The 22,029-nt window shown below is 41.3% G+C and overlaps 1 protein-coding gene across 1 annotated transcript in view; it reads right to left on the bottom strand.

Moving 5' to 3' along the window:
- Positions 1–479: 479 nt before the first annotated feature.
- The window catches only part of CNTN3 (contactin 3), a 64,102-nt gene continuing 42,552 nt past the window's right edge, over positions 480–22,029 (bottom strand). The window contains exons 9-18 of the mRNA XM_044452048.1: positions 20,471–20,588; positions 17,910–18,068; positions 17,667–17,816; positions 16,092–16,162; positions 14,021–14,255; positions 13,718–13,833; positions 12,574–12,760; positions 8,296–8,408; positions 7,317–7,485; positions 480–2,638 (exon numbers count right to left, since the gene is read on the bottom strand). Coding sequence (XP_044307983.1) covers positions 2,541–2,638; positions 7,317–7,485; positions 8,296–8,408; positions 12,574–12,760; positions 13,718–13,833; positions 14,021–14,255; positions 16,092–16,162; positions 17,667–17,816; positions 17,910–18,068; positions 20,471–20,588 — 1,416 coding nt within the window. The 3' untranslated portion in view covers positions 480–2,540. The remainder of the gene's footprint in view (positions 2,639–7,316; positions 7,486–8,295; positions 8,409–12,573; positions 12,761–13,717; positions 13,834–14,020; positions 14,256–16,091; positions 16,163–17,666; positions 17,817–17,909; positions 18,069–20,470; positions 20,589–22,029) is intronic.

Raw genomic sequence — 22,029 nt, 5'->3', positions numbered from 1 at the left:
AGACTGGAACCTACACCTTGAACACTGCTTGCAAGAACGGCAGTACCCAGTGCAGTTGTTTCAACACTGGCAAGGTATGTATACTCCAGTTGACCAGTGGTAGGTCCAGAATGGTCAACAAGCTCTCATTGAGGGCTTTGCCAACCAGAAACTTAGATTCACTGCCAGGAAACCCAATAGTTTTCCGAAATGCAGTTTGAAAGCCAATTGCCTGCATCAAAGGACTCAAACTTAACTCATCTGCAGATGAACTGGGAGAAATGGTGGTGCTTTCTTTGGCCACATGAAGAGAATGTAGCTTTCTAAATCTAATTTTGCATTTTGCAGTTTTGAAGTGTCTGTGACTCTGCCATAACATAATGGAACACGGTAATTTTTCAGCATTATAAATATTTTATTAGAATAAAAAATTACGTACAGATAACCATAGGATATACACACACAGCTAGAAGTTGAAGGAAAATTTGATCAACTTTTCAATATGAAACAAAGTAGTCTGTACACATCTCATGGAGATAGAGTTTAAATTCAATAAAGATGGTCATGAAAATGGCAGTACAGGAAAAGGCTGTAGAATTTTCTTGTAAAAAGAATGGTAGCTCCAACACTCATTGCATGAGTATGACATACACAAAGGAGTTTTTCCCACCTTTCAGTAACTGTTTGGAAGCATCAGTAGTTTGCCATGTTGAAAAGCAAGTAGGTATTTATATCATTTTACTATGTACACTATATACAGGCTTTCCCAAGACACTTGGAAAAGTGATGCGTCTCAGGGTTATACTAGTATCATCATTTTAGATCTGAATGCATAATAAAATAGAGAGCAATGTTTGAATGTTCTTGAACGGGTCCTGCTCTAGGGCTGACAACTGTTTTGAGCAGATGTGTGAGAAAGTGAGTGAGTACAAGTAATATTTTGAGATGCAAATTATCCTTCTAAATACTGAAAATTTGTAAATCAAATACACCAAGGACAGATTTATATATCCATTGTTATGCAAAATTTGCTGAAAACAGTCCTGTTAATGACATCTAGAAAATGTTTGCTTACAAATAAGAAAATGGCAGTTAACCTATTATCATCCAGAAAAATTCTCTAGTGCGATGGGGAAACTGCAGCAGGACCAATGTATAGACAGGGTCTAATGAACAAGACACAAAATATCAAAGGACAACATATTTTTAGCTGCATATTCAGATACGCCGCATACAATTTTAGGGAGATAATATTCCCTGGCTATAAGGCTCTGGTGCATTGCACCTGAAAGTGAGATGTTCTATTCTGGGCACTTAATCTGTGTGGGTTTTCTTTTATTTTATTGGAAAAAAGCCATGATAAATGTCAAAATCGAACCAGTGGAGTAGTTGTACATTGCAAAGAAAGCTTGGCTAAAATTGAACTGAGCAATGTATCTCATAGGTGCTTAATATATTAGGAAAAGTCTGAATGAGTGAGCAAGGGCCCCCTTGACAGGTGCTGGGCTGGCTTCATGGGTCAATGGGCTTGAGAGTCCATGACCTCGTTCCACAGGAAACAAGGCAATGTAGGGCGCGTGAGCATCCTGAACACCTTGTGGGGCTGCTCCGAGTAGCCTGGCCTTGCAGGCACAGGGGGCACCATGCCCGGCTGCAGCACAGCGGGGTGGGATGGCCAGGAGCCGAGCCGAGAGCACGACTGTCACTGCTCCAGTGCGGAAACAAACCCTGAGCCTCTGGACACTTAAGACTGCAATGCTAGGACACTATCTGCCCTTTCCCCCTAATAAGGAGTTAAAGAGTTCCTTTCCATCTGTAAGAGTTTCCCCTTTCTACAACTGAACCGGGATTCAGAAACAGAAGTGAGAATAATACATCAGTGAGACTGAATTTCTATTAAAAAGGGAAATAAATGAGCACAAGCAACCAAGCATTAACATAGGCTGAGCTAAGATGGGTTCTATATTGAACTAGGCATTTTGATGTTATGACTTGATTATTGGCAATACCGCTTTACTACTTTATATAGTAAAATCTCTAAGTGATTTCCTCTAATTAAGGACAGATAAAGTAATTAAATGAAAGACCAACATGAAAGTTTATCCAGATATAGTTCAACATGATGAGAATTTTAGAAAAGTATTCAAGGTTTTCCATCAGATACTGGTGAAAAATGGATTTGTTTTTATCTTCCATCTGTGTGTGTATTAGGAGGATGATTTTGTGGCAAGCTACATTAAAATAATTCTGTGTTTTTGGAAAATGAACTCTCAAAGCTTTTTGTAATACTCATCCTCTTATTTTTGTCATTTCTGAAGCATGTAATGTGAAAGCTCCTTTGGTTCATTACATTTTAAGGCATTTTATATTCCTTTCGAAGGAACTGTTTAATACGTATATGATCTGGTTTTTTAAATGAAATATCAGAAGTCATAGAAAGTGTTTAAATTCAGACTAGTAGTAGATCCATGCATAACCACCATCTGTTGTTGTTGCCGTTGTTTTCAAAAGCACTTTAAACTAAATTATTCACTTAGCCTTGGCTTATTTGTGAAAAAGCATCACCACAATCCTGCTTTGAAAATCAGGAAAAGTGTTACTGGCATAAAGCTGGACAGACTGTCTAAGACGGCTGCACCGGAACCTCTTGCATCCATACCTGCAATAAGTAGGAAAATGGGAGATTAGCTGGGGGAAAATGTGTATGTATTTCAGTCCTGCAAAGCTCCTTTCCAACCCTCCCATATTCCTTGGGCACCCACTGCAGCTTCCCCTCTGGCTCCGCAGCATTATGCATGTTGACCCACACATTTCCTTAAGGCACAAACCTATGTAAGTTCATAGCGAAGAAAGGCCTACCGCCTTGGGCATGTCCCAGTCTGCCCTGCTTGAACAGTGGTATTTCCTGAAGCATCTCCTGTGCTTACTCCAGCGTGTGTACAAGTTGCTCCCAGTGGCATAATTATCTGTCGCAAAATATCACTAAGTCCTTTGGGAAGCGCCTAAGCTTCCTGTTTGCAAATACTCTGGTGGGAACAGGCACATGGACAGAATCCATTACGTGTTGCTAGGCCACAGTGTGTGTGCGATGCAAGCTGTGTGTCATTGCGATGGGCTTCATCTCCATCTACCTGCTTCCACTGCTTGTACAGACAGCATCCTGTGACTCATTCGGTTTTCTAAAACCACATTATGAATGACTCAGTATTGTTTTTGTTGTTAATGATGTTATGATGTCCAGCTAGTGCATATGCATATTACTCTGGATCCAAAACAACTGCGAAACTGCATACCCTATATTTCAAAACAGTTAAAACAAATTTAGTATAGCCATTCAGCTAACTTCAGTTCTGAGAAAGGAAAAAAATAAAATAAAGCTGATTCTCCTACATATGCTGCTGTCTAATTTACATGGTAATTTACGAGTTCAGTTGAACGCAATTTGTCATGCACAGGGACATGAAGAATGTTAATTGGTTTCCTTTTTATAACATTGCTATTGTGCATACGTGCATAATTCCCCTCTCCCCCATCTCAGGACTCAGTTTCTAAATCAGCACCACCCAATAATTTCTTACAGACAACCCGGATCCCAAATTAAACCAACTGGACCTATCTAACTGCCTGGCTCATCAAGACCAGTTCATCTCTCTTTCTGGAGTAATCCCAGGAATAGATGGATATTTTGGAGTTACATGCTGGCCAGATCCTTATTAATTTGCCTGTTATTTTTAAAGACCATTGTTTCTCGTGATATGGAAGGCCACTGAGGCTTGCTTGTATCTGGATGGTGGGATATAGAGAGGTTTATAAAGCAGTGCAACTCTACATTTTGACAGCAGAAAGAGCCAGGGTTCAATGGGACTTACTCCCAAGTAAGCACAGATAGCACTGCAGCCTCACAGCAAGATCCCATGCATACCTAATCAGAGGTAAGGGCAAAATCCTATAGTCTCTTAATATTGTCTGGGAGATGATAGGATTTCTTCAAGTCTGATCTCAGCGCTGGGGCTCTGAAGGCTGAGCTTCTATCCCAGCCCACCTTGCTGATGTGCAAAGACGCTCCTAGAATGCAAGTCTCAGAGGGGGAGAGGCTGGGGCTGCAGAGCTGTGCTCATTCCAGCGGATGTTCCAGCCTCCTGCCCTCCCCTATACTTGCCCTGGCCCAAAATCTCAGCAGTGGAAAATGGCAAGGAATGAGGTGGGCGGGAGATTACTGCCGTGCTGTGCTTTGCACTGGCGCTTGCAGCCTCTGAGCCTGGTGGCTTAAGGGCATCGGCCACGGGGTGACTGGATTGCACCCACACTGTGTGCAGCTTGCATCTTTAGCTGTGCAGACCACCTGTGATTTTTCTATGAGGTTCAGATCTTCAAGATACTGGTAAATATCATCAGCTCGCCTGGACTTACTCTTCTTAAGCATCTGGTTGTCCTAGATTCTGTCCCTGGATTCCCTTCCAGATATTAATTTGCTTACTTTACACCATTACTCTCCTTTTGCTGTGAGCCGCCCCGAGGTTTTGTTGCGATGGGGGCGGCATAGAAATGTTTTAAATAAAAAAAATAAAAAGAGTGGCTCTGAGAAGTAAATGTTTTTTGCTGATCAAATTCACAAATGATGCTAAAATGGGGGTGATGGTCACAAACTGATGAGCAGGTACTCAGGATCCAGAAGGATCTGGACAGACTATGGAGGTGGTCAGGGAACAACAGGCTGGTATTCAAAGCAGATGAGTGCAAGGTCTTGCACTTGGGGCATAGGAATGGGTGTCATAAGTACATGTTAGGGGACAAGTGGCTGGAGAGCAGCACTTGTGAAAGGGACCTCGGGGTGCTGGTTGACTGCAGGCTCAACATGAGTCTGCAGTGTGATGTGGTGGTCAAGAGGGCGAACACCACCCTTGGTTGCATAGTAAGAAAATAGTAGTATAGTTCAATAGAGGTATTACTAGATCAAGAGAGGTATTACTGCCACTCTATATGACTCTGGTGCACCCGAAACTGGAGTATTGTGCTCAGTTCTCCACATTACAGGAAGGACATAGCTAGGTGGGAATTGGTGCAGCGTAGGGCCACAAGGATGGTGACTGGATTGCAGGGAAAGCCATATGAGGCGAGACTGAGGGAACTGGGCCTTTTCTGCCTGAAGGAGACCCTGAGGGATCTGTTGGCAACATATAGGTACATGAGGGGGGTGCCACGAGGAGGTGTGTAGAGACCTATTTTCACCTGCAGAAATGCATTCCAATGGAGCAAAGCTCAGGGAACGAAGGTTCAATTTGGAGGCCAGGATGTACTTCCTGATGATTAGGACCCTGAGGGTATGGAATGAGGTTCCAAGGGAGGTGATTGAAGCCCCATCGGTGAGGGTGTTCAAGAATAGACAGGCCATGCACATGGTAGGCATGTCGTAAGAGAGGAGCGAGCTGGAGCTAGGTGGTCAGACTAGATGGCTCGGGAGACCCCTTCTGACTTGCTCTGTTTCTATGTTTCCAGTTCTGAGTTGTCTGATGAAGCTGTTTTTTGTGAAATGAGACAATACTGGATGGACTGAGAAGTTTACACCAAAGCAGATTGACTGTGGTAATGGTAGAGTCACATTTTCTTGACTATCGCTCCATCTGCAAAGTATAGTTAAGTGATGCTGTTACTCTGTTGAATATCTTGGTGAATGTCAATCTTTCACCTACAGATAAGAGCAACCATCTGCTATGGCATGGAAGCAAAATGGTTGACACTGGATTCAACATCCATGACTCGTCCCATTTGAATGCATAGCTTGCCAGTTCTGTGTACGACTCTTTTCTTGAAAGATAAAAAATGACTCGTGCAAAAACTTAGTCTGTATATTTGTTGCCAGTGGGTTTAGCTGAACAGTGAAACTCATATTTCTGAGATTCTATTAAATAATAACACCTCAGAATCTGAAAACAATAGTATAGTTCATTTTGTTGTTGTTAGTCACGAAGTCGTGTCCGACCCATCGCGACCCCTTGGACAACATTCCTCCAGGCCTTCCTGTCTTCCACTATCCCCTGGAGTCCACCCAAGCTCACATCAACTGCTTCAGTGACTCCATCTAGCCACCTCATTCTCTGCCGTCCCCTTCTTCTTTTGCCATCTATTGTTCCCAGCATTAGGCTCTTCTCCAGGGAGTCCTTCCTTCTCATTAGGTGGCCAAAGTATTTGAGTTTCATCTTCAGGATCTGGCCTTCTAAAGACCAGTCAGGGTTGATCTCCTCTAGGACTACCAGTTTGATCACCTTGCGGTCCAAAGAACTTGCAGGAGTCTTCTCCAGCACCACAATTCAAAGGCCTCAATCCTTTGGCGCTCAGCCTTCCTTATGGTCCAGCTTTCACAGCCATACATTTCAACTGGGAAAACCATAGCCCTGACTATACACACTTTTGTTGGCAGGGTGATATCTCTGCTTTTTAGTATGCTGTCTAGATTTGCCATAGCTTTCCTCCCCAGGAGCAAGAGTCTTTTAATTTCTTGGCTGCAGTCCCCATCTGTGGTGATCTTGGAGCCCAGGAAAATAAAATCTGTCACTACCTCCATTTCTTCCCCATCTATTTGTCAGGAAGTGAGAGGACCGTATGCCATGATCTTAGTTTTCTTAATGTTGAGTTTCAAGCCAACTTTTGTACTCTCTTCCTTCACCCACATCAAGAGGCTCTTTAGTTCCTCTTCACTTTCTGCCATTAGTATAGTTACTAATTCATTACTCTGAAGCAATTTCATAATAAAGGGTCAGGCTAGTTTTTTCTATTAAATTACAACTCTGATTGTAAAAAACCAAAATCACAGTTGTTTAGTTTTCAATTTATTTCTTTTTATGGTCTGAATAAAATTTGTTTTTTAATCTGGATTTTATTCTTAGGTGGCCTAACTGCTGTATATTGACAGGAAGGTGAGAGATAAATATTGATGATAAGGGATGGGCAAACCTGTCTTTTCGCTTTCTATGCTTGACTATTTTTTCATGCACAAGTTTATTCCATCCTGCATTGCAAGACTTTGTTTTTTTTTGAAAAAAGTCAGCATAGCAATGCATATAGATGTTTGTACACAATTTATTGTGATACATCCAGTTTTTCTAGCATGTCCCCTTAATACTGTCTTTTGTATGCAATGTCTCTAAATGCATGCTTTTCTGTACACATCTTTTGGGAAACTGCATCAGGAAATTCAGAGAAGTGTGAAAAGGATAATTGTTCTGGTTAAGCTATTTGTTTGGGAATTATAATACATACCAAACAAATTCCCTTCCCACATATTCTTATTTATGATAGAATTAGAGAAGTTGATGGAACTCCATATCCAGTAAACATACTTGCTAGTTTAGGAATTTTAATTTGCTCGCTGCTAATACCATCTCCACCATCAGTTGATGCTTTCACTTCTATAATATAGTCATCATTTAATGGAAGCAGAAGTTCTGCAGATGTTCTGTTTGTAATCAGGACACTGAGCTGCTTCTGATTACTAGTCCGATATAAAACCTGTAAAATAAAAAGAAATACTGTGACTTTATCTCATCCTGTACAATGTAATCTTATTTTTAGTTAGGAAAAAAGGACGGTTTCTTAACAAAAACATGTATGGGAGTTGGAGGGGCCCAAATTGCAGAACTGTTGCCTCAACATCTTACAAGACACTGAAAATCCATAACATTAATCAAGCACTTTTATCACAGTTTTAATCTAGAATGGCAGAATATATTGCAACAACAAATGTATACGATATTATATTGAGTTCTCAGTAATGGGGTCTCCTTTAAAGTATTGTTTTATTTGGAGTTTATCATTACTTGGATCAGGCTCTTAAAGCAATAAATAAGGACAAGATACCTGAGAGGTTCAATAAAATAAAAAAGTGAAGAATTCTGGACTATGGTAAGAGATAGCCAGCATATAGGACGTAATTAGTATGCCATGGAATTTAACTGCTTTTCTTTGCTGCATTCTATATCTTTACACAATCCGCAACAACACGTAGTTTCACTGCAATAAATCTCATTGCAGGAAATGATTCTGGCAATTGTCCAAGGGATTCACAGCATCACTCATAAGCTGGGCTGGCATAGGAGGCTTTGCTGTTTTGGTGGTGCCCTCTCCCCTCCCCAGTACATGTACACCGACTGATTGTGTTGGCTGTTGAATTTCACTCCACTACTGGTGATCAAATAGCACCACATCTGGGTTTGAAGGCTAGCGTAGAGCTCGTGCCATACACACTTCGGGTATTTATGCAAAATTGGCTGTTTCTTGCACGCTTCACAGCTAAATCACTGCTGCCCGGCTTGTCCTCACCTTATAGCCAATTACTTCTGACTCATTTTCCATGGCATGCACCTGCTCCCAATTCAGCAGTACTCTGGAGTCCGTAACGTTCCACACGACGTTTCCTGGAGGTTGGCTGGGTGCTTGAAATATATAACGAAAACATGATTTTAATTTTCTTGACATTTGAAATTTATTCTGCTGCAGCAAATAATGGTCCAGGTAATTGATGGTTATCACATGATGGATACAGCACCACTCTGCATCATTTGCGCATCACGTTCAGTTTGGAAAATACAGAGAAACGTGGCAATGCTGTTGCAATTCTAGATGCATTTGCTACTGTGTAAACCCCACAGAACACAATGGGACCAATCTTTGAGCAATATGATGACAGTGCTAGAGCCTTTAAGGAGTATGATCAGAGAATAATGCCAGTATAACATACTGCAATGGCTGTTTACAATTATATAATTAGAAGACCGCTTGCTAATTTCACACAGAAACACACACAGAGAGACACATCTAGAATTATATCTTTTTTCCAGACTTTTTTCCATTGTCATTTCTCCTGATTGGTTAGGAAATAGTACAAATTATATCCAATAAGACAGACCATTCTAAAGATTCTGTAAAATCATGGAAGAACATCTAAGAAGAAGTTGTAAGGAAATGTTATCCAGTGTGTGACCACTTTAAAATAAGAAAATGAAAAGAAAAAACAAAGGAAAAGGACTTGGTATTAACTGTGCTGTTAACTTAATTGCTTAAAACATGTTGAAGCTTTAAGTTTTTCGAATTACTGGAAGTTAGGAAACTTACACACACACAAGCCTTAATCTCATCACCTGCTGCTTTTGAGATTTCACCCTGTATGTAGAGCGGTGCTGGACTGCCCCAGATTCACCTTCCTGGAAATGCTGACTGTGCATGAACACTTCCCTCTCTTAATCCCGAGGGGTGTTACTGTTTTCCAGTGTCTGTTCCTTTGTGTGGAAACACTATTTCTTTGTTAGGCTTCTTTGCCGCACTCCATTATTCATAGGATCCATTACAATGGGGGACAAGAAGTTAGCATAATCCTAACGCCACAAAGCCCATCATATTTGGCTATGTGCTTATGTTACTTGGATAAACAAAGTCTTTTAACAGAGAATAAATAAATAAATACAAAATAATGAAAATATTTTTAAGAAATCCAAGGGCAGTGCTGAAACTGTTCACAAAACCCAGTATTCTGGGTTCAGTCCTATCTGGATGTTCAGGCACAGTGCTTCTGTAGGAAATAGCTATCTCCTATAACTGCAGGATAATTATATTAGTATCTGCTCAAATGATAAATGGCTATGCCTTGCTGTTCTAGGCACTGATTTCAAAGCATGCTAATGATCTATGCTGTGATTTGTTATACAAGACGCTCTCTTGGGTAAATGGTTGATCCTGCTGTGAAGATTCGTGCACACAAATTTGGAACCACTATCCCAAAAATACTCATGCTAACGATACTCAAATATAAGTATAAGATTAGATAAAATTAACATAGCAAACAACTTTCCTAGTATTATAGGACAAAAGCAGGAAGAGAGATAAGTGCCATTTTCTATTGTGGTAGGAACCTAATCATTATGGGTACAATCCAAAGTTAAGCGCTCTTAATCCTTAGATTAATTTCACTGGAAAAGTTTTAGGCATGTGCTTAACTTTCTCAGAAAGAGTGCCAAAGGCTTCCCTGGGGGTTTACTCAATGCTGCCAGCACAGGGACACACACAAACCCTGTCTATTTCTCCTCTTTCCTCAGGGAGAAGACAAACTGCAGAATGAGGAAGATCATCCTCTTGGGGTTGAGGAACTTCTGCACAGCAAAGGAGAATCAGAAGAGGTAGCAACAGTTTATATCCCCTTTAAGCACAGCTTAATGCCATGTAGTCCAACACAGGCTAAAGTCTCTGGACCATTCACCTGCTGCCAAAACAGAATTTAAGGTGATGGCTATCATGTCATTTATTTAAAAAACTTATGGATCACCTTTCAGTATTGCTGATCTCAGGGAAGCCAATTAAGTAAGAAATAAAGAACAATCTGTCCCCCAAACACAGGTCAATCAAAAAAATAATATGAAAACATTTTAAGGAAATGATAGGCCATAATCCTAACTGCACTACTATGTGTGTTTTTCAACTTTTTTTCAGAACAGCAGCTCAATATTAAACATGAAAGGACAACTATTTTCTGCAGCTCCCACCACAGGGATGAGGGAAAAAAATATCAAGCCCAGCGATGTAGCACTGCCCTTGACTTACTTTAACCTTTCTGCGCTAAATATGTAGTTTTCAGGATTACATTAGGATTATAATTAAAAAGACAAAGGTCATTGAAAATGATTTGCTTTTTCAATTACCACAGAATCACAACATTATAACTTAAATAGCTGCAGGGGTCATTACAATAACTGACTTCTTGCTTAATTTCTAGGATCCTCTTCACCAGTTTTCAAATCTATATTGAAATTTACATTATCATCTTTCCACATCACATCGGAAAGTTGCAATTAAGAGATAGCCTCAATTATTACAGGCCCACTGTGAGATAATAAACCATGATGAGAAGTATGAAACTCATGCTGAATTTGAGAGCATTAGAAAAGAATCTTGATTGGTTGGCTTTCCCCGCAAAGAGTTCTAATTAGGCTAAGCTCCTGACAATGTGACGTAAACTGACATTTACCAGTATATTTTGAAAATACATTCTGATGAATTGATACTACATGTTCTACCTGTCCTGGCTAAAGAAAGAAAGGTTCTAAACATTTTCCTGCATGGGTTGTTCATATTTGAAGTATTAACAATTCCGCTAAAACCTTTGCAATCATATCGCCACTATCCAACAAGGCTGTGAGAGGTGTCAGTATGTGGGGCAGTGATGTGGTGAAATAACATCACCACTGACTTCCAGGATGTGGCGGCTTCTCAGCACGAAAGGAAGCATTTCAGGTGCCCCAAACACAGATTCTGTTGTCTAAAGTGCCCAACTGAAACTTATTATCCAGGTAAATGATCTGAACTGCTTTACATATATAAAAATTTTCTGATCTGGATGTAGTCTCTTGTGTTGATTTTGAAAAAGAAGTGACAAATGAAGGGCAGTCCTTCCAAATATGCTGAGAGGCACTGTATTTGTATTTAAATTACAGCAACTTCAAAATCTGTATATTTGATCAATTAGCATCAGCAAATCTTCTTCCCTGAGGCACGGCCTCCTTTTGGTGAAGGGAGCTGATAGCAGAACCTGTTGGGAAGATGGCCAAATTCCAGCAACTACCACTATTCCAGTCCTGACATGCTGGGCAGTGTGTCAGAATGACTCCGCTGCTGCTACAATTACCACATGCAGCTCTTGCTTGCAGTGAAGGAAGGGGCTGGAGAAGAAGGGGCTGGTGCTTTGGGATGGCGGGGGTCTTCATTTCTGGAGCTCCTCAGGAAATAAACCAATCTGACGTCTTTCTGTCTGTCTTGGCAATAACTAACTGGCTCATTTGCCCATCTCTAGTTCAATCAGGCCAAAACGCAAATTCTTCAGAGGGAGGAGGGTGCATTTCCAGAAGCACTTCAACAGGTTGGACAATAGGTGAAGATCCACTGATATAACATTTGCCTTAATGTTGCTACTATATAAATGGAGAATACAGAAGTATTAGCATCAATGGTCATCATTACAGTGCGTTAACCGGCCCAAGTCTGGCAGAACAGAGCAGGATTCAAGCAGAGAAATCTCTGGCACACCCTTACTCATGTACCTACATGGACGTGTATGTGAACCCATATGCAGTCCTACACATCTATGTGAGCAATGAAATTTGTACAAAGCAAAATGAGATGAGCCTCAGAATCCGAGACAGCCTCCAAGGTCACAGGGCTGAAATAACGCTGCAGAATCCCAGAGAAGGAGTTCTGGGACCTTTCTCAGGCACCACCACCTGACTATTCTCAGCATAGCAGGGATGCCATTTCTGAAGCACTGGGATGGTTTGGGTTTCAGTAGGTTGACTCCCGGTTGCTTTCCAATATCTTGCAAAATCCCCAAAACAATGTGTTCCATTATATATACCACTGTGTTGTTAGTGCATCCTCAGAAGACACAAATAACAAATAAAGGTTGCTTATTGACAGTGCTTCAGTACGAGATCATGCACACACTTCTGATGTGTCATAGAACTTACAGTAGCAGATTTTGAACTGGCTTGTTAAAAAGTTCATCTTTTTCCTAGTAAGTAAAGGACCCCCTTCTGCCATTTCCTTACCCCGACTTACGTGTTTTTTTGGTGGTGGCATTGACTGTGGCACTGAAAGGACCTGCTCCTGCGCTGTTGTAAGCCCGAACTGCTGTGTAGTACACAAGGTTGCTCCTCAAACCTGTTATTCTTACTGATGTCTCATTTCCAATGGCTTTTACTTTGTTTGAAGACTGCTCTTTTCCACCATTATTCCAGTATCTTACCTAGTGGGTGCAAAGTGTAGACTACTTAGAAAATATTATCACTGCTTACTGAGATCTATATATCTCAGTAAACTATATATTAATTCCAAAAGTGGGCATGCATTTTATTTTCAGAGTGCCACAGAAAGTGCACGGAGGGGACAAAATTCTCCCTTTTATTTAAAATTCAAAGAAACAGCTTAATTTTGTTCGGCAGAAGTTGCAGTTATGCAGCAGCTCTCTGCCATTACACAGGCATAATGAATGTTCTGCTGCGCATTTGTCGTGCTAACACCAGTATCAAATTTTGCACCTGACTTATTTCTGCAGATAGGTTAAGCATCTGTTTACATAAAGGCATCATGCACATTCCCTGCCTTGCCCAAAGCAGAAAGGGACACAATCTAACAGCGTTTGTATTAATGGAGGTTGAGCTCCTGTGCTTAATCTTTGCTAGAGCAGTGGCAGGAGATGTAGCAGACAGCAACCAGGCATGCATGGACAGGGACCGCAGGAGCTCCCTGCAGGCTGATTTCCACTCTGAGTGCAGTTTTGGGAGCTTGCAGTAATTGATCTGGTGCACCGCCAGATCAATAGCTCGAATTCTGCACAGAAATCTGTGAATATTTGTATCTGGCTTTTATACTCCCCCCAAGACCAGATTATTTGTGACGGTAACACATGTTCATCTAGTTTCAGAAGCAAAAGAGCCCTTCCTGCCTTTCTGGCTTTGCACATCAGGCCACTCAAGGAATGTTCCCACCAAAATACAGGAATGTGAGGCAGACAAAAAATTTATCACCAGATGTTTGCACGACTCATTTTCCTATACAGTAGTAAAAAGAGAACAGCTGACTTTTAACAGCAAGCTTTGGCTTCCAACCTGTGAATGAAAAATGATTTGAAAGCAAAGGCACGCCTTCACAGACGTGTTAACTTAGAGGATAAAGTATGTTATAAGCAGGATTTTCTTTTTACCTCATAGCCCAGCAATCTCCCACTACCCATTTTCCAAGGAATGGAAATCCAGGAGACTTCAATTACAGAGGAAGAAAGGCTGCTTGCAGATACACCAGTAGGTGCCATGGTAGGCTCTGTGTTGGAAAGCAAAAACAAAACAGTAGTGCTGGGAAAAAAAGAAAGGACAAGAAATCCCACCCGACTTAGTTGCCAGCTAATTAAAATGGCTTCACTGATACTAGCTGAGCAAATATTTGCTCTACTCATTTGCATGGAAAATGACTTAATGAAAGCGATGTAAGAGATTATTCAATAACCCACCCTCTTCGGCAGAATACACTGTGGCCACTGGACTAAATGGTCCTTCTCCTTTATTATTATATACGCCAACCTTGACTTCATACGGTGAAAACGGCAAGATGCTTTCATTTCTAAAGACGTATCTCGGTGTGTCAGGTGATGTAACAACTGTCTGTATCCAGGTTGTAATGCCAAGTGGTCGGAAAGCAACGACATAACCAAATCCTTCACCATTTTGTAATTCTTCAGGGACAGGCTGAGCAAAAATTGGTAAATGAATAAAACACTAAATAAAAATTAACCTGTATAAACATAAAATTTCAGTATGAGAATTCTCCAGTCAAGAACCTGTCCAATCATCTTTACAAGGAACAGCTTGTTGACTGGGGATGGCTTTAATTAGCCGGAGGAACAGTGGAGTCCAGCAGCAAATGGAATCTGAGAACACATTAAGACTGCATGCATAAGCACACTCTCTGGGAACGTGTCTCCTGGAACTTTCTCAGTGGGTCTTACTCTTGAATGAATACTTCCTGATGAACGATAACCCTTGTATTCGCCAGGTACTTTTGGAAACCTATGGCATGCCTGAAGATAATGGCCCTATCCTTAGTACGCACCCTGACAACTGGTACTGAGTGGTATACAGTCTCCGAAAATGAGGTTTCATGAAGCCCTCATGGCTAATAACCCGTTGTCCCTCTTGGCCTTCAGATCTGTCCAAATGTGTTTATACCACTCCTTTGATGGAACAGCACTGTATCTGTGACATGTTCTGGCTTTCCTCCAAAGGCTGGAACACGGCCTAGCTGGCCGGTCTTGGGCAGCTCCCAGAGTGCAGCATATGCCTGAGTATTTAGTTAGCGTTGTCAACAATTTACTAAGCACCAATTATTAGCTGAGTGCTATTAAGCACATATAAAAACAACAACAGCCACAACAAACCCCTCTGTCCCCCTCCTTATCCAGAGTGAACTTGGACCTGGTGTAGCCTATGCGCAAATTTAATGTTGCATTTAAACAAATATATATGTGCATTGCAAGGGAGGAGTGCTATAATGGCAAAGAGCAAAGGGGGGGACGGATCGCATACACTGGGTACAGTCTTGTTTGAGAGGATTTGGATGACAGAAGGGAAGGACAGTGATGGCTGGCAGGAGAACGATTATTACATTCACAGAGAGGAGAATGGGAAAATCCACTCGGAAAAATAAACAATGAGGATGTGGACAAAGGGAGTGCAAATTTAATAGACAACACAGGAGCAAACAAAAGATGGAACATCACTAGAGTAGGATCACAATTCTGTCTGCAAGGGACTGGTTCATGCATTCGCCTTATAGACCACAGTTCAAAGTTCCACTTTAGCAGTCGCGCAGCCTTAACGAGGTGCCATGGACTTGGAATCCTCTGCTTGCCTGCTGTGGAAGCTGTGCAGGGAGGGCCAGGAGTCAGAAGGCAAGCCAGGATTCCAGGATTTGGGGCTGATATACCAGCATGTGGATGAGTTCTCCTTCTGAAAGCCATCATACATCAGAAGACATGGCATGGTAGTCGCAGGATGTCTCATCCTTTCAGCAGGAAATCCTACCATTCAGAATCTCCCCTTGCTTAGGGGGTCTCCTGATCAAGCGTACAGATAACTTGAGTTACGCTAAGCATGCCTGGGGAGAGGTGCATGTGTGGATGATGTTAGAGTAAACTTGCATCAAAACACAAGGTAATGCTATGGAATACATCTCATGTTATTGACTGAAGGTATAAATTTGGGAGCAGCAGTATGATTCTGTGACTTTCAGTATCTAAGCAGCTGTATTAATTTTTGTGCTAAACTGAAACACTAAGAAAACTTACCTGAGTTAAATAACTTTCCAACATGCTTAACTGAACATTGTTCTGATGATATTCTAACTCAAAAAAAGAATCAAAGCAGAGAGAGGCAGAGAAAAGCACATATTTGAGGTCATAGAAGCTATTGCTTATAATTACCACCAATGAAAATTTGTTAGCTGGTGGGTTTATTTTTATGAAGGAATGAAGGAATGATTAAAAACAGAACCTTTAGGAAATTAATTCTAAGAGGAGCACTTACATCCCATGTGATGACCAATTCAGATCTACTGCCACCTCCTCCACTTACTTCAGATGGTGGAGTTTCAGGAACTATGATGAGAAAACATAAATTATACTTAAGTACAGAAGATCAGAACTTAATTCAGTGGCTTCCAGAATTTCACCTAGCATGGAGATTATTTGGCACAGACAGTGCTCTTATTTTCAGGCATGATTCCACAAGGAGATAGGTCATTTGGAGAAGAATAATATCACAGGAAGGAAGGGCTTTTGAACACTTGGCTTGTAGCAAGAATCCTTGTGTGGCAAGAGCCAGTGTGACTTAGTGGCTAGATTTCTGGACTGTGATGTGCGAGACCCAGGTTATAGTCTGCATTTGATCATGAAGCTCACTGGGTGATTATGGGCCAGAAACTGGCTCTCAGCCTAATGTACCAGCACAGACTTGTTCAGAGGATAAAATGGGAAGGGGGATCATGTAGGCAATTTTGGGCTCCCTGGACAAAGCAAGATGGGATATAAATCCAATGCACAAGTACAATCCAAGTGCACAAGCCATTCAGCTGAGGGCCAACCAGATGTGGCGTTTGCCATGCAGAATCATGACATGTGGCTTGCCAGTGCTTTTCTGTGGCATGCTGCCAAACCAAATGCTGAGGTAAGGTAAGTATGCCTATGCTTGACCAAGAGAGATGGAGCCCTTAGACTTTTGCCACTTTTGTCACACTCACGCAGTGCACCCCCTTGTCAGTGTGGGTGCCAGTGCTGCAGAAGAAACAAGCCACTGCTAAGCCATTTCCTTCTGAGTGCCCCTGTTTGATAATCACACAGGTTCTCCTATATTCTCCAGGCTTTTCATAAATCGGTATCACTAAACAGATGTTGACCACTGCAAGGACTGTCCCATCCTCACTTTCATTCAGATTACTCTCTATTTTTTAAACATCAGAGGCAGAGCAACAATGCTGAAGAGAAAAATTTCTAATATAAGCTTCCTTTTCCCCTCTTTTCTCTCGGAGTGTTTCAGAGCTGCATATGAAACACCACTATTTAGTGACCCTGTCTAGTAATCTCTAACCTGTGGTGACTGAAATTGGTTTTCCCTCTCTCGGGATGAGAGGAGCCGCTGTATATGCACTCTGCTATGCCTCACCTAAGAGTGTTCAGTGGTGCCCAAAGCAAAACATTTCTTGTGCCAGCAGAAGAGGATGTTAAAGCGTTTCTGTCAAACAGCGCTCTGCCTCTTAAAAAATGAACAGGTGGCATTTTCTACCCTGGGCTGACTAAAATTAAGGATTGTAGCAAGTGTTTCAGTGTTACATTTGACTTATTTAATTCTTTGCTTATTATCACAAAAAGACTTCCAATATATGCACTGTAATTCTATATAGTTATCTGAGCACACACATAGTCAAACTAGCAATATTGCATTAGTGGTCTAAGAGTGACTGAGTCTCAGGCACCCATACCCTGAAATACATTCAACAACAACAACAGCAACATGTAGCTTAAAAACTACAAAAACCCAATCAGTTTCAGTACCTATAACAATGAATTTACATCAATTGAAACAAGCAAACAAAAACCCACTAACCTGCCTCTTTAGTTCTTACTTTTTCTGAGGGTAAACTAGGTTCTCCACCTCCGATTTTGTTAGTGGCAACTATGCGAAATTCATATTCAACCCAGGGATTTAAATCTACTGCAGTAGCTGTGAATGTTTTCCCATCAATGACATCAGGAACTGTAATAAAGTATTTTGAGGGGAATTATAATGTCTTGGTTACTTTGAGAGTGAAAATGTATTCAAGTGCAGCCATAAACGATTTTCCTTTACCTGTTGTGACTTTTTGCCAACCCACTGAAAACGGTGTCCTAGCTTGGATAGTATAACCAGTGATTGGGCTGTGATTATCTAAGCCCTCGGACCAAGAGAGCTGAGCAGCGGTGGCTGTTACTTCATCCACTTTTACATATTCTGGTGGTCCAGGTGAGCCTAATGCAGTAAGAGATCAGGTTTTAACATTGGAAGAATTTGTAAAGGTAGCACATATTCTACAAATTGCTAAACATAGGACCAACTGATTTCTATTTTGCCAGCACTGTGGGGAGAAGAAAACAATTTAGAATGCAGTAAAAATGCCATTTTTAACATTTACTAAACTCCTGCTTGGTTATTTTATAACTGTAAAAGCAAGTTCTGAAACAGCAATTTCGCAAGTACAGATGATGTATTTTTTCAGGGACTTTTATTCAGCTGGTTTCTCTACCTTTTCAAATCACTGTCTTTTACTTTAGTCCTTGATGTCCTGCCTTAATCGGCTAATACATCTTTTTGGTTTGACAATTTGTTATCTAAAGCAGTTTTTGCCACAAAGCTTGCTCTGTAGTCATTTTTCCCTGTGCAACACAGTATCAGCACCTTGGACAGCAATTCAGCACTACAAGCTTCTTGTCCCTTTCCAGAAAACTATGATTTTATTCAATTTGCAAAATAATGCAAGGTTTTTGTTTGTTTGTTTTGCTATAAACATGAGCTAATGAAATAACCCCTAAAGCACAAAAGCTAGCCATGGCTGCATTTGTCACTTTTGGTTTAGTACACACTCAAGAGACATAATTTTGTAGTGTGGTCCCATGTGCAGTGATGGGTTGATTTAAGGCAGCATAGAATGAAGCACAAGGCAATAGCAGCTTGCAACTTGACATCAAGAAAGCATTTTAGATCTTTATTTTATTCTAAGGATTTCAATACTTATTCCTAAATAAGAAAACTTGCATTAGGAAGTGAGTGTTAAGTGCATAGCATTTGATGAGAAAATGATCAACAACCTGCAGCATGAAGGTATGACCTCACTTCATTAAAAAATACTGTATTTGCACAGAAGTAAGGTGGTACAAAACTTATGTCAGTAGCAGTTGATCTGTATTGCACATTTCATAAAAACAGTTTGTCACTTGAAACTGCACTGAAAAATGAATATCCATGGATTTATGGCATATCAACTATCCAACATTGTTTTCCACTCTAGGAGCGTGATTCCATACACCGTTGTCCTACCATGCTCTCACTATAGATAATGATTACAGGACCAAAATAACTCTCCTGGAATTAAAATACTAGGTGCTATCAAAGGGTGTCTTTGCACTAGTGCAATGTACTTGCCCAGGACAGCCAATACCCACTATGTGCTGCAGCCTCCTGAGCCCCGGGAAAGTTGGTTCTGAGGTTGGCGCTCTGAATACTGTGATGATAAGCGCTGAGCTAGAGGTGAACAGCAAAAAATGGCTGCCCTTTCTGAGTGTCTGCAGGCCTTTTCTGCAAGTGTGAAGGCCCTACTGGATACATCCCACTGGCCAAAGTTGTAAAGTAGGCATTAAAAGTTGCTTGTGATCGATCTGTTCCTTCAGTTTTTGGCTCCAGCAACTGTCTCAGTCTTACATAGTCAAAAAGCCATGCTTTAAATCCTTTTTTTAATTTGGAAGGAGAGCCTCCTGGACAATGTTACGCCAAACTCTGTCTGCTACTTTCATTAATTTCTTCATTCCTTGAAAAGAGGCATGTGATGCAAAACCTGTGTGTGAAGAGCCCGCACAGCTGCAAGCAAGAATGGGGCATTTTTAATGTGAAAAAGAAAGGGAAATTAAAAACCACTGGCTACCTCATGCACTTAATAAGGTAAGCACACAATTCTGCCCTCTGCCAGTCAATTTTACTGACGTCCTTCCTGCCTAATCTCTTTGCAGCCTGTTCATTCTGATGCCCCCTCCCAGAGGACTTGTTGAAAAAAGAGGTGGAACAATATTTGGCACAGCTCTACTCCAGCATAATTGTCCAAGTTTGTAACTTTGGGCATGAAATGCTTTCTGTACTTTGATAATTCTCTCTGCTGTTACACTGAACACTAGATAGACACATAACAGCAACTTGTGCTTCTGCCAACAAGTTGCTGCATTTGCTCTGCCCCGCTCTGTCCAGCAAGCACAGTGCTCAGACACAGGATGCACATGATCTGTGGGAAGGTGCACAGAAGCCCTCGGAAGGCATCTTCCACCACTGCTGATCTAATCCTGTGGCTGAGGCCGCAGAAAAGGATGCTGTACCAAGAGATACTGACTAAACCCTGACTGAAACCAAAGAGCTCTGAGGGACTGTGCTTCTTGCTTGACTTGGTCACTAATGCTGATCCTGCTAGATCCTGGCATGCATTTTGGATCAAAATGGGCTATGCTGTATCAGACGAAAGACAAATCAAGAGGGTGACCGAAACAGTACTTGGAAGAACAATGCTCTCAAACTGCAAGTGTGCCAAGGGAAGTGAGCGTGCACTCTCATGACTTCCTCCACAGAATCATGTCTAAGCCCCTATAAGAAGCAATACTGAGAAAAGGAGTTACCTCGCACAATCAGATCTGCTGCGGAAGACACACTGTCCACCTCCGTTTTTACCATGCACACATATTTTCCACTATGCTTGAGCTGGATATTCCTAATCATTAAGTCTCCAGACGCAGTCTGTTGAGAGGAAAATGAAATTGTAGCAATTAAATCTGGCTAACTGGCTAAATGGTTGAATTCTTTAGTTCTAATAGTGTGTGTGCATGTGCGTGCACACGCACTGCCACTCACTCACTCACACACACATGAGGGAAAGGTAGCGGAGGGAACAGATGGTGACACTTAGAGGGGGCAGAAATGAGATTTCATGACAAGTAACAGTAAGGCTGTAATAAAGACAGGGAACGTTCTGCGACTTGGCAGCTTTTCTTGCTCCAACAGCACCTGCGCTCAGAGTGCAGTCCGACGCCCTCACAACCCATCAGCTCCCAAACTCGGATTCTTACATGCATCTTGATGGTGGTCTCTGCTGCCACCATACTTCACATCACGTATTTCAGAGGAGGGAAGGAGGCTGGAGCTTTGACAGGAGCCAGTGTGGGTCCATTTCCCCAGCCTCCTCCAATTCCTGCCTCCTGGCACGTCCCTTTCCCATGTCTCCAAGGTGCAGTTTTGCTTCTGGAGAGGCCACTGGTGTGGTACATCCCACACCAGGACAAGGGCTTGTCCTTTGCAGTCCTAGTCTCGTGCTTGGTGGACCTTAGACCTATGACCCTCCCAGACATGGCTGAGAGGCCACAGATTTGCGGCCTTGCTGAATCAAGTGAACATTATTTTAAAAAACCATGAAATTCTTCTGGCAAATTCAGTTCTGTACACTATATCCCTAGTAATTGGGAACATTCTTAGAATTTCCTAAAGTTTTTCTGACTTGTAAGAATTATCGTTCACTTCCCTTATGCTAATGATTGGTAGCACTTGAAAATTGAAATTAAATAATTTCAGGGACCTTTGTTCTCAGATAATATTTATTTATCCCTTTATATGAGCTGCCTTAAACAAAATGTTATTTTTTATAGCCCATGCCGTCCCTCAGTTTAGAAATGACTGTGGTAATTGAAATGGCTCTTATCCATCTATTTGTGTAATGTAAACTGAAAAATTAAAGTATTTCTCACATTGTATAAAATTAATAAAGAAGGGTGTGATATTTGGGACTAAAAATTGCAGATTAAAATTCTGCAAGGAAGAAAGAAAACAGCACTTTAATTCACACTATACAGTGAGAACTAACACAGTAAAGAATCCCATAAGAGCCACATGCCTCCACATGAATCTTTAGATAGCACCCTCCCTTTAGTGCAGCAATTTATTCACTAAAACTAATCCAGTGCTAAGCACTTGAAATATAAATGTACCCATGGGACTGACAAACAGAATAATTTTGCCCTAAATAAAAGCTTGAGTGCTCCTTCGATGACACATTTGGATAGACAAAAATCATGCTTAAACTAATCAGAGCAAACAACATCATGTTGCAGTCTCTCTCTCTCTCTCTCTCTCTCTCTCTCTCTCTCTCTCTCTCTCTCTCTCTCTCTCTCTGTGTGTGTGTGTGTGT

This window comes from Varanus komodoensis, unplaced genomic scaffold (genome assembly GCF_004798865.1).
Source record: "Varanus komodoensis strain SLA01 unplaced genomic scaffold, ASM479886v1 scaffold6_4, whole genome shotgun sequence".
In the NCBI taxonomy this organism is placed as follows: Eukaryota; Metazoa; Chordata; class Lepidosauria; order Squamata; family Varanidae; genus Varanus; species Varanus komodoensis.
This window is presented reverse-complemented; position numbering and strand designations above follow the sequence as displayed.